The sequence below is a fragment of the Penicillium arizonense genome, assembly GCF_001773325.1.
Source record: "Penicillium arizonense strain CBS 141311 chromosome Unknown PENARI_contig004, whole genome shotgun sequence".
NCBI lineage: Eukaryota > Fungi > Ascomycota > Eurotiomycetes > Eurotiales > Aspergillaceae > Penicillium > Penicillium arizonense.
In genome coordinates, this window is record NW_019173281.1 from 1,090,344 (window position 1) to 1,103,106 (window position 12,763).

Consider the following 12,763-nt stretch of genomic DNA (forward strand, 5'->3'; position numbering starts at 1 on the left):
AAGATCTGACTGGAGAAATTTCCAGAATGCCAAGACTTGAGCTACTCCCGAGGGACCGGGTTACCGGCTCCGTTTGTATACTTTTCTCTGAGGTTATTACATCTGTTCTTTATTCTATGCTATGAGCATGGTCGGCATTTCAGCTTATACTGTAAATTGATTGCACTGAAAGCTAAGAGAACTTGGACAAATGTCCATGTCATTGTTATTTATTCCCTTGCATGCATGAAACGCCGCGATATCCGATCCTCAAAGGTCAATCCAAAGCTACTATCATAGAAAAATCAGAGATTCAGATCAGTTTACCATCTGCGTCCCCGTCCTCGTCCCCCGTAACCACCGCGTTGATCATATCCACCATAGCCCATCTGACCCTGGCCACCTTGACCAAAGCCTTGTCCTTGGGGTTGGCCACCAAAGCCAGGTTGGCTCGGCTGGCCACCGCCAGGCATCATAGCCTGCGCATGCTGCATGAAAGCCATCGGGTCCATAGAAGATGGGTCCAAGCCCTGGGACATCATGCTGGCTAGCATACCCTGCATCATATCGGGGTTCATATCTGGCATACCGCCGGGCATACCAGCCATAGGCGGAGCAGCTGTGGGAGCGGCAGCAGGTCCTGCAGGTGCGCCAGGCATTGGGGGCATACCCATAGTCATGAAAGCCTGCATATCGTCCATCTGTCGCTTCTGGCTGCCAACCTCCTGTCGAACACCTTGCTGCTTGAGACAGTACCCTGACCATGTAAACTCGTCAAAACCATAGTTAAAGTAATCCGACAAATCTGACCCAGGCCGGCGCCAGGGCTTGTCGTCGGACGGGAAATCGGCATCCATGTCCGTGGACATGATCGGCTTGCCCGTTGTCGGATGGATGGGGTTTGCATTGACGTCGATGGTCGAGCTATGAATGGCTGGGTAGGCAGAGCCTGGCTTTTGATCGGAAGGAGGTCTTGCTGCGGCTGGTTGGCCGGGCACTGGGGTTGAGGTCTCGTATCGGGGTGTTGCGGACGGCGTCCCTGACTTCGGTACCATCGACGAGTCGGCGGACCCGGGCCGTTGTGATTCCTGTCGTAAGCTTGCATGGCGTGGGTGGGAGCTGCTGAGGGATTAGTGGCTGCGTGGAGCGCGACTTTATGATAACTTACGCTTCTGGCGCTGGTGCGTCTGCAGGAGCCTCTGTGATGATGTTGAAGTCGTCCTGGATGGTATTAGCACAGACTGCCATTATAGACAAAGGGGTACGCACATCGTCGTCCTCTTCCACCTCTACCTCCTCGTCGTCTTCCATATCATTGCTCTCCTGCGGTTGGCCTGGAGCTCCATTTTGTGTGTGGTTTTGCGATTGTGTGACTGGCACCGCATCGACGGGGTCGTAAAAGTCGTCTTCTTCTTCGTCCATGGTTTCTGGCTTTGAATCCCAAGGAATTGCTGTAGAAAGTTCTCACTCAAAGAAGATCGAGATCAAGCTCAAGTTGCGCGCGAGCCGAGTTTGTCTTGTTTGCAGTGTTGTATGCAAGTTGATCAGCTCGTTGATACAGCACCGATACCTTGAAAGGGAGGGTTAAACGAGAAACGAATCGGAGATTGATTATTAGATATAGCTAGCGTTATAGAGTTTCAATTTCTCTCAAACCCGTCTGATCTTGTCAAACACCAACGCGCTGAATTAATGGTCACGTGCCAGTCCCAAAGACATCAGTGACCATATTGCAAACAATTTGATTTCTCCAACTCAGCTGCCAAATTCAGCTGTCAGTCTAGCATGCACCATGGCGGAAGAAGAGAATAGCGGAACCTCCACCCCGCGGTCCTTCACGGGCCAGACCGTCTCCGCGGAGGAGATGCTTAAGTCGCAAACTGTTGGTCTCGTCCATCTATCCGACTTTCGCAAGCGGCGCGCAGAGGTGCTGGAACAAAAAGAGCGCGAGGCGCATGACAAGTCGCTAGGGCGACTGGCATCCGGTAACTCAAGAAGCGCAACTCCCTCTACAGGCGAAGTGACTGACGGGTAAGTCACGGACCGCTCCCACTCTCCATTCACAAGCTGATCGCAGCGCAACAGATCAACGCCTCCTCAGAGTGACGGCCCCCCAAAGAGAAAGAAGAAGAAGGCTCTCGCCAAAAGCAAACTTTCATTCGGCGACGATCAGGATGATACTGGGGAGGAATCTGCCGCAACGCCACGCGAGTCAAGCATCTCACGGTCCAGTTCGAAAACACCCGCTGATGATAGCGCGGCTCGTCGCATGAAAGCAAACCCGAATGCACCTCCCCCGCCGAAGGCTTTGACCAAGGCAGCTCTGGAAGCTGAAGCGCAGGCCCGCGACGTTCTCCGCAAAGAGTTCCTTGCCATGCAGGAAGCCGTCAAGAACACTGAAATTCTGATTCCGTTTGTTTTCTATGATGGAACGAGTATACCTGCGGGATCGGTCAAAGTCAAGAAAGGTGATCCCATTTGGTTGTTTTTGGACCGGTGCCGAAAGGTCGGTGCAGAGTTGGGTGTGCGCGGTGCCAATGGCGCATCCAAGGCAAAGAAGGACAATCGTCGAGAGTGGGCACGCGTTAGTGTTGACGACTTGATGCTTGTCAAGGGCGATATCATCGTTCCACATGTGAGTTCATACACCTACTCTCTTCGTTTGAGGATTCCATCTAACATTGAGACAGCATTATGAATTTTATTATTTCATTGCCAATCGGGTTCCTAGTCTTTCGCGCGCTGGTGGCTTGTTGTTTGATTACTCCAACAAGCCTCCAGTTGCCAACCCAATTGCCAACCCAACAGACGATCCTCTGTCCCGCTCTAGTGATGATCAACTAGAAGGCGCCGACAAAGATTTCTCAGAGACCAAGGTCGTAGATCGACGTTGGTACGAGAAGAATAAGCATATATACCCAGCCAGTCTGTGGCACGAGTATGAGCCTGGGAAAGAATTTGAAGAGAAGATGACCTCAACAAGGCGCGATGCACAAGGAAACACTTTCTTTTTCTAGCCCCAGCTGAGAAATCTATAAAAAATCACGATGTAATAGATAAATACCAAATGAATCCAACTGTTCAGAATTCATGTTTCCTGGGGGTTGACTAACTAGTCTGGATATCTCGTGACTGTCACCTCTTACCATCTAGCCAACTGCACCCCACGACGGCGACATAATGGATTTCTCCTTGAAATGCAATTCTTTGAAATGTCGGGCAGAGTTGAAAGAAAAGGCCGTGGTGACAACCTGCTCGTATGACTCCCCGTCCTGTCAGTTGAGGAAGTACTAATGGGTCTAGTCATATCTTCTGTCATGACTGCGCAGAAAGTCTCGGGCTTTCCCATCCAACAACCAGTAATCGGTGTTGTCCGGCTTGTCAGACCGCGCTTCTCAATCCCGATGACGCTGTTTCATCTGTGCTCAATCCTACAGAGGACTACAAAACAAGCGTGCTGAGTGGATTGGATCCGAACACTATAATGGAATGTGCAGGTCGCGCATTAGGGTTCTGGGCATATCAAAGTACACAGGAGATGTTGGTTTCCTTCTACGTGCCCCGCGGTTATGGCTAATTATTTTATAGCTTCTATCAGGACTTCCGGGCAAAGACGCTCACGGAGAAGTACGCCAACCTAAACACACAGATGGACAAAGTCATCCACAATGCCAACACGGAGATATTATCTCTTCAGAACAAGCTTTCTGGTGAGTTCGATCCGGTCTGCCGTGAGTCGGCTTGCAACTAAACTCTCAACTCTAGGTATGCAATCAGCCCAAGAAGATCTCCAAAAGAAGAACCAGGAGCTGAATGATCTATACCGAGACAAGAACAACAAGCTCTCTCAAATGACAAACCTCTACAACCTCCTCAAAGCGCGAGCTATGCGGTCCCGCATGCAGACTGCTGCCTCGGATACAGTATCCCAAGCCCTAAACTCGCTTCCATCATTGAATGCGCCTCCCTCGGTCTCCATTGCCCGATCTGCTATGTCGCCAACACTTCCCGCGCAGGTATCGCAACACCTTAAGACTCAATCGTACCCTGTCGACACTGAAGGAGTGGAGCAGTTGCATCGGCACCAGCGAAGTGGCACGGGCAGTTCCAAGAGGGCGAGAACAAAGACACCAAACGCCGCTCCCATGTTACCTCCAGCGAAACCAAACTGGAATGGGCGCTTTGGTATGTATTGGAAATGGAAGTATAAGTTTTAACCGCTAACATGCTTGTTTAGCCCGAGAACCCGATCATAACCCGCAACACCGTACTCGTCTCCCACGTCTTTCCAGGACTCCGACGATGTTGTCTGAGTTTCCGCCTAGCGATGCCATTATGCAGCGCTTTGGGAAGTGAGATTCGAATTGTTGAACGTGCCTATGTTTTAACGGTGATGTTCTGAACTCTTAATACCCGTCTATTTACGCCTTTGAGATGCCCAGAGATATCAAAACGCAATGTATTTGGGTCAATCGTATGTACGTTCTTATTGCCTAAGAACAGTACGATCCCATATACTTCTCATTAATATCTACGGATAGAGCAGATAAGCAGCCTTGCGCGTCATGACTCGGATGGCAAGGCTGCGCTGACGCTGGCCTGGTATGCAAAAGCCTCGTATTTACGCGTCTCGATGCATTATTGACTTGTAATCAGGTCCAATCATGCACGTATGATACTATATTTGTTGAAGTGAGTGCAGATAATTGGCCAGTCTCTGATCGATAAGCAGAATAGCGATGCTGACTGCATCGTGGAAATTGTTTACGCAGATCGGGGGCCAAAAGTATTACAGAATCGCAGTAACGTGGGTATTTTGGCACAAGTATCTGACACCTAGTCAATATACATTTATCAATCCCAAATATGGAGAGTTCCCGATCGCAACGTCAGAAATGAAGTGTAAATCTCAATGGGGACGGTGAAGTACATGTTATAGACAAATGTTCGAGATAATGGAGGTGGAGCTATCCACTCGGAGCAAGACTACTCCTTTTTCACAGGACCGTGCAGAACTCACTACTTATACGTAGTCTGCCGCCCTTTTTAATTCCAGTGCTTACAGTCATGAATGAATACCAAGCAGTCAGGCTGTTCAGCCTATGCGCTCTCCAGCTCCTCATCCCTACACTACTCCTCGCCACCACACCGAAAAGATCAATTCTTCGCTATCTATCTGTTCCTTGTATGCTCTGGATCTTGAAACAAGGAATAACCCAAATTCCAAACCCAACAATCTTGCACAGCAATTCGATTGGCTATTTGTTCATTTTTATCCTCTCGGCCACCTCCTTCCTGCTTGCCAACCCCAAGGATAGCCATGACTTCGTCAACGCCAATGGCACCACGAAAAGCTTCTTCTCTCGTTTATACGAGGCAATTCGCATGATGATGCTGACCCGTGCAATTAATACACCTCGCCAAGTCAAGAATGTCCCAGGCCCCCCAGCCTATTACGCCAAACGCGATCCTAAGGTAATTCCTCGAGGTCGCTTCTTGGTTCGCGAAACTTCAATTGCCGTATGGCAATTCCTCGCATTGAGTATGTTTGAAACATTATCTGCCCAGGAAGCGTCGAAAAAGCCCGCGCCCGTATCTTTCGAGGTACAGTGGTTTGTCCCAGTGGACCAATGGGTCGAACGAATTATTTCGAATCTCATCGGATGGTTCATTGTAGCCCGGATCCTCATCGATCTCAATGCTCGCATTTGTGCAATTCTCTGTGTCGGTTTGGGGCTTGATACTCCTGCAGATTCTCCGCCCACTTTTGGGACTATGGCAGATGCTTATTCTCTGCGGAATTTCTGGGGGTTAGTATCTATCTCTTCTCGTACTTGTTGTGACTGAGCTAACGATATCGAATAGCAAATTCTGGCATCAATTGCTTCGACAGCCTTTCACGTCACTCAGCAATTTCATTGCGCGCGATGTGCTCTGCCTGCCTAGGTCATCTCTGGTGGAACGATACACCAATGTGTTTATCGTTTTCTTTTTCTCGGGTCTGTTGCATTTACTTGTCGATATTATGGCATGTGTTCCAGCCCAGGAGTCTGGGTCCATGTTCTTCTTCCTCTCTTTTGTTTTGGGCTTCATGATCGAGGATGGTGTCAAGGCGATGTGGAAAAGTATGTATCCTCAAGCCAAGGAGTCCGCCGGCCCGCCTCCGCTTTGGCAAAGAGCCATTGGATTTGTCTGGGTAATGGTTTGGATTGGGGTTGTGTCTACTGCCTACTTTGTGCCGATGCAGCGACCAGAATCTCAGGCGGTGCTGGTACCTTTTAACGTCTCAGAGTGGATTGGTCTTCCTGCACTGGTGGGAATTGTAGGCGTTGGTGCTGCTGCTTTGAAATTTGTTTTCGAGGTTGAGCTGTAAGAAGAGTCGTCAATGTTGGGTTATATAAATCCTGCCTGTGTGTGTCGAAGATACTATTGAGATGTATATATGTTTCGATGTCTACAGAGCTAAGTGTTTATAGATTGAGGTCTGTCGGATAATCTTTCGACCGTGAATTATATAAATCGACAACTGATCTTAAAATCAATTCTTCGAGAAGCAACCAATCCTCTATGTCATGGATCATTGAAACTGTCCGGCCTCTCAACAACCCGCACACCGTTCTTCGGATTATATTGCAGAAGATACGAAGTCCCCTAGCTGCACTCATGAGCAAGCTCAAGATTTGGCACGTTATAACGTCCGGCATCCAGTATAGCGCATGTACCCGCATCTCCGGCTGCAACTTGCCCTTTAACCTGGGATAATAGAATTTTCTCATGCTAGTGAACGCGCCCTGTGTAAGAGTGCGGCAAGAGATATCTACTTTTTATTTATTTTCTCTCCAACGGCCGAGGCAAGCCCGAAGCTTCGAAGCCCTATACAAACTGGGTCTAGCTTATTTATTCTTTTCAAGAGATATCATATCGACATGGAGCTAAAAGAAGAACACCAAAAGGACAGTTCAAAACAATGACCGAAAGATGCAAAAGTCTTTACCAGTTCTTAGGAGGAGAAATTTACTATGACTACTATGATCGTTGTTCAAAATGCAGTGTGAAGCCAGATAGTTGTTGAGCGCAATATCTTCTAGAATACCGTAAAAGAAAAGCACATGGCCAGAAAACACGTGTGCAAAAGGACATTCCACGACAGTCCCACTTGCCCCAGGTGTCTCTCACATTGAAAATCTACACTGCAACGCAGACATAGACATTCAACTCCAAGTCTTTGCAATCAGAGCCTACGGCCGGATTCCACGTAAGGAAATCGGCCGCGCTGATGTTATTGTCTCTCTCAACCTTGTCACAAGTATCTCCACTCTGGACTTCGTAGTACTTGCTGCAATCAGATGCAATCCCGCTTTGCACAGGTGACGGTACTGCTGCAATGCATACATAGACATCCAACTCCAAGTCTTTGCAATCTGAGCCTACGGCCGGGTTCCACATAAGGAAATTGGCCGCGCTGATGTTATTGTCTGTTTCAACCTTGACACAAGTATCTCCACTCTGGACTTTATAATACTTCCTGCAGTCGGATGCAATGCCACTTTGTACGGGTGATGGCACTGATCCGGTTCCAATTCCAGTTTCCGTTGCGGTGCTAGTGGTCGGGGATGGCGTGAGTTCTGTCGAATGTTAGAGCAAGTAATGTGCCTTGGCCAATCAAGAGAATATACCAGAAATGCCAACACAGACTTCGGTCTTCCGCCACAAGCTCTTGCAGTTAGATCCAGTAGCGGGATTCCAAGAGTAAAACTGGGCCGCAGTGAGACCGAATTCCGATAATATCGAGGCACAGGTATCATTGTCGGACACATCGTGCCACTTGTTGCCTGTATCAAATTCCGTTAGAACAAAATGAAATGGCTTTTAGGAAGACGAGCATAGCAAATGACTTACACATCTGAGTGACTCCGGTTTGTGTTGGGAATGCAGATGATGAAGAAGGTAGAATGGACGGGCTCACTGCTCCTACGCAGACGTAGTCACCCTTGACCAGTCCCTCGCACTCAGTAATAGCCCTATCTAGGTTAGAAAACCTGACACTTAAACCAAGGAAAGGTGATACTCACGGGTTCCAACTGTAGAACTGAGCGAGAGTAAAGCTCATGTATTGATCTTGGATACTATGGCAAGTATCGCCATTCTGTACCTGGTGGTACTGGGTACAACCACTTGTAAGTGCAGTTTGGACCGGTGCGGCGGTGCCATTATACGTGATTGTTTTATCTGGGGTAACCGATGGTGCCGCTGCGGAACCAGCAGGACCGGAGACGCAGTAACTGAATCCAGGGACCATCTTGCATTCAGAGCTTGTTTTCAACTCTGGGTTCTAGACGTATATCGATCAGCATGCTGCAAAATGTGGAATGATGAAAAGGGCAAGGAATTACCCAATATTCAAACTGGGCTTGAGTTATACCAAAGGAATCCTCAATCATCTCACAAGTGTCCTCGTTTTGAACATTGTTCGCCCAATATCCACAGTCCCTAGTAACATTTGGGTCTACTTCTCCGGTTGCTTCGGGACCGTTCTTCCATCCTCCTTGACCGGAGCTAGACACAGCAGTCGCCGCAGCAAGCAGAAGAAGAGATTGCTTGAGAAGTTGGGACTTCATCGTCGGTTTTGAGAAGGGACTTGAACGAGGAATGATTTGAGGATCAACGCGGGCATTTACCTTTGGAAAGCCAGCGATGCTTCTTATAATATTATAGGCCAGGAACATTCTGCTAAAGTGCCCCTCAGAACACCTCGTTCTGTGTCCGGTAAACAGAAATGCAAGCCACATACCTCGAATTCTCAAATGGGCAACAAAACGAGAACAATCTGGGCCACAACAGACCGTAAATAGTAATGTCAAATACTGCGTTGCACCGCGTTTAACATGGCTAAGGTTCATCTTGCAAAGTACGGTGCTGTTTAAAATTACCGATATTGAAACGATAGAAAAAGGGGGCTCACTTGACGATTTGGAAGAAGTACGAAAAGCCCGCAAAGAGCCCGGTGAACAGATTATCTTAGGTAGCGAGGTACTCACTCGTTTGAATCCTACCAGACACGCTCATTCATCCACTTATCACTCTTTTCAAAGTTGTCATCCGTTTTTATTTGGGAGGGTCCAAGCATGGGCGCCCTTCCTGTCGCCAAAGTCCTAGTGCTTTTGCTGTTCATACTGAACTTGGCATAAGCTGAAGATGCCAAGCGTACATCCGGTTCATGTTGCTCGACCTCGAGATGTATATCTGGGTGTTGCAGCAAGAGTGGAGGTCTCTTTGCACGGACATCGGATGAAGGAGGCCCTGGCTCTACTACGAACCCCAACAATCTCGATCCCCCAGACACCTCTATGTCTGATGCAGACACTGAAGGTGGCAGTGATGCATCGGGCGATGTTAATATTGCCGATACTCTTGCGGACTCGAAATCAAACACCACAACTGGAATCGCGCCCCTTAACATGATCGTGGCTCCTTCCACGTTTTCCTCAGTAACCACATTCTCTATCGAGCCTTAACGACTACTATCGAAGTAGCCTGGACCACAACAACCACAATCACAGTTACTGGACAGCGTACTGTAACCGAAACCGTTGCCCGTAAAGTTCAAACCACCACATTCTCAATCCCTACAATTACTACAACTCTCTTCCCTAGCATCTCCTTGGCTCCTACCACATTCAGGATAGTGGCAATCCCGAAAGCATAATGGAACATTCGCGACGCTCACTATCACAGACGACAGGGCTTTCTTCCCTCCTCCCCGGCCCCGGTCGACAACCTCCTTACCTGATGATATCCCTACACCTTCGATCACCGTTACCCAAGGAGGTCCTCCAGGTCCGGCCTGCACCGCTAACTGGAGGGAAGTGTGTCACGTACTGTGATGGCCCGCAAAGCGGAAAGAACTGGGACGAACCGTTTGAAGTGCTCTAGTTCCGACTATGAGAACAATGAGTGCACAAGCTCACTTTGCGTCAGTGAAGCATCGGTACCTACATATATCTCGACCCGCTCAATCTAAAACGCGTATTCCGGATCAGAAAGATCGATAACGCCCACAATTGGAACTTGTATTCTTAAAAACCGTAAATAGACAAAGCCAGCGAGAGTAGGAATCTACCAAGCAAGTCCTATCCCCATTTTACAATGCAGATACCAGGGCAGACGCCAAAACGACCAACCGTCTATATAGGCCAGATAATCCCCAATCGAGTCTACCATTGAACCAATAGCAAAACCTCCCAAAAAGCAATTAACACTCCAATAAAACATCCAAACCACTCTCCTCTCCCTTTATGGAGCAATGTCACTCCAATCCCCCCTTCCACCTAACAGAGAGATGAAGAAGCCAAACCCCCAAATCCCCGTTCGCCCGATCCTTATCGCGCCATAATCTCGGAGCAACGGAAGCGCGCCTCCCTCGGTTTAGCCAAACCACACACAGTCCCCTGCCCCAGCTCTAGCTCCAGGTCCAGATCCAGATCTAGCACGGTCCCTACTTTATCTTCAACGGTCCCTGTCAATCCGTGCGGAAAGAGCTTGTGTGGGGTCTGGAGCTTGGTGTCCTGGTTCTTGGGATTTGAGCTTAATTTTTGATACGGTATTTTACGGGATGTATTTTATTTGTATTTTTGGATGTTATTCTCTTAGATTTGGACTTCATTCTTTTCCTCCATATTGTACTTTAGAAATTGAAGATATGTTTATGTATATTTTTACTTTTACAGAAACAGATTGGGACATAAATGCCTCGTATCATTGATATTATCCGATGGGACATCACAAGATCTAAATCCCCCGGTGAACATAGGAAAATGAAAATCTAAACGGAGAATCATGTACGACGGCACCATCAGGGACCGGGTCTTTTCGTCCGGGCGGGAAGTAACGCCATACCCTCAAAACAGGACAGACGCCGGGCGACGTGTTGTCCGCCCGGAATCCCGCAAAAAAACAAGTTCATATCATGCCATGCATTATACCACAAACCCATGCAACGGACACACGCTGCAGAAAACAAACAAAAGTAGAGAGGTATTTAGGCGCCGAATTCCTTGATGTCGGTCTTCTTGCCCTGGAGGGCCAGAGGCACGATACCGCTGACGTGCATCTCGGGGCCGTAGACGTGCATGTCCAGGCCGAGCTCAGCACCCACGGACTTGATGTTCTTCAGACCCTCCTGGTAGTTGGGACCGGCACGGCGGACCCAGATCTGGGCCTTGTGCTCGTTGAGGACGGGGGCGACCTCGCGGAGAGCGCGGATGACACCCTTGAAGGTGCTGGCCACGTTGGTGAAGTTGGCAATACCACCACCAATGAAGAGGACCTTGCCCTCGGGGTGGATGGGGGCACGGAGCATGAGGTCCAGGACGGTCTTGGCGTAGTTGTAGGTCTGGGTCTCGGTGGGAGCACCGGAGTACTCACCGTAGTTGGCCAGCTCGCTGACGAAGCCAGCGGAGGCAATGGCGTCGGCGTAGACGACGGAGGCACCACCACCAGCAACGAGGGTCCACACGCGACCCTGGGAGTTGAGGACGGTGAGCTTGAGGGAGGCACCGGTCTTGGCGTCCATGTCGGAGATGAACTTCTCCTCCTTGCTCAGTTCACGACCGAAGGGGGCGGGGAACTCCATCGGTGGGCCAGCGTCGATGTTGACCTTGCCGTCGGAGGAGGCGAGGACAGGGAGACCGAGAGCAGCGGGGCTGCGGGCAATAGCCCACTTGGTGCCGCACTCGAACTCGGCAGTCTGGTCGAGCTTGGCCGCGAGATCCAGGAAGTGGACCTCGGCGGAGGTAGCATCGGCGTTGGGGATAACAACGAGAGGGTTGATCTCGAGGTAGGTGAACTGGCAGTCGACGTAGACGGCGTACAGGCGAGAGATGAAGTCAACAAGGACATTGTGAACACCCTTGGGGACCTTGCTCAGCAAGGTGTCGGCAATCTCCTCGTTGGAGGGGTACTGCTTGAGGTTGACGGGGATCAAGAGCTTCTCAGCCTTGGCGTCAACATCACCGACATCGACACCACCCTCGTGGGTGAAGAGGATCCAGTCACCCTATAATTGGTTAGCTTGGTTCAATTTGTCTGGAGTTTTCATAGCTTACCTCACGGACGGAGTTGATGTTAATGTAGTATTCGGTCTCCTGGGGGTGAGGAACGAAGGGCTCAACCAGGAATTGACGGAGGACACCGGTGATGGTCTCAACCTGGACATCCTTGGTGGCGCGTGCCTCAATCCACTCACGGGCCTCAGCCCAGGTCTTGTTGAGGGCGAGCAGACCGCTCTTACCCCGACGCTTGATCAATTGATCGGGCTTCGCAACGAACTTGGCACCGGGGGTGAGGAGCCAAGGGAAGGTGACCTCAGCCTGGTCGAGGACATCCTTCACAGCCTTGTTCTCAGGGAAGTGCAGAGAGGCCAGACGAGCAGGAGGGTTGTGTGTTGTGGAGGAAGGGAGAGGGGTAGGCTTGATAACGGGAGCGCGAGTGAGGTGGTAGTTGAGGATGGCCTTGCCGTCGGCCTCGAGAATAGATTTGGCGGACATGATGTGTGAATGTGAGGATTATGGAGGGGGAGGATGGAGAAAGAAGGAAGGAATTAATTTTTGAGGAAGCCAGGGAGGAAAAGTAGACTGGAGAGTACAGCGTACTCAAAAAAAGTTGTGCTGGAGATTACAGCGTACAATCCGGCAGGTCCCACCGTGTTGAGGGCAGATCCTTGGTGGGGTCCGTTGGGATGTTCTCCAGGTACCGGGAACTCTCTTCATCACCAATACCGCTCTAT

The 12,763-nt window shown here is 49.7% G+C and overlaps 4 protein-coding genes across 4 annotated transcripts; 1 reads left to right on the forward strand and 3 right to left on the reverse strand.

Moving 5' to 3' along the window:
• Positions 1 to 302: 302 nt before the first annotated feature.
• On the reverse strand, positions 303 to 1,401 carry fip1 (cleavage polyadenylation factor subunit FIP1; the record flags this gene model as incomplete). The annotated part of the gene is made up of 3 exons (XM_022629498.1): positions 303 to 1,098; positions 1,148 to 1,200; positions 1,249 to 1,401. The coding sequence occupies 3 exons, from the start codon at positions 1,399 to 1,401 to the stop codon at positions 303 to 305; spliced, it is 1,002 nt and encodes a 333-aa protein (XP_022490886.1).
• Positions 1,402 to 1,771: 370 nt separating this feature from the next.
• On the forward strand, positions 1,772 to 6,352 carry PENARI_c004G11673 (uncharacterized protein; the record flags this gene model as incomplete). The annotated part of the gene is made up of 8 exons (XM_022629471.1): positions 1,772 to 2,010; positions 2,065 to 2,614; positions 2,670 to 2,917; positions 3,568 to 3,689; positions 3,745 to 4,164; positions 4,217 to 4,331; positions 5,226 to 5,789; positions 5,845 to 6,352. The coding sequence occupies 8 exons, from the start codon at positions 1,772 to 1,774 to the stop codon at positions 6,350 to 6,352; spliced, it is 2,766 nt and encodes a 921-aa protein (XP_022490942.1).
• Positions 6,353 to 7,164: 812 nt separating this feature from the next.
• On the reverse strand, positions 7,165 to 8,597 carry PENARI_c004G12572 (LysM peptidoglycan-binding domain-containing protein; the record flags this gene model as incomplete). The annotated part of the gene is made up of 5 exons (XM_022629516.1): positions 7,165 to 7,604; positions 7,656 to 7,811; positions 7,879 to 8,000; positions 8,052 to 8,311; positions 8,373 to 8,597. 5 exons carry the CDS (start codon positions 8,595 to 8,597, stop codon positions 7,165 to 7,167), a joined length of 1,203 nt encoding a protein of 400 aa, XP_022490989.1.
• Positions 8,598 to 11,017: 2,420 nt separating this feature from the next.
• Positions 11,018 to 12,524, reverse strand: aclA (putative ATP citrate lyase subunit (Acl); the record flags this gene model as incomplete). The annotated part of the gene is made up of 2 exons (XM_022628970.1): positions 11,018 to 12,034; positions 12,084 to 12,524. 2 exons carry the CDS (start codon positions 12,522 to 12,524, stop codon positions 11,018 to 11,020), a joined length of 1,458 nt encoding a protein of 485 aa, XP_022490836.1.
• Positions 12,525 to 12,763: the final 239 nt, after the last annotated feature.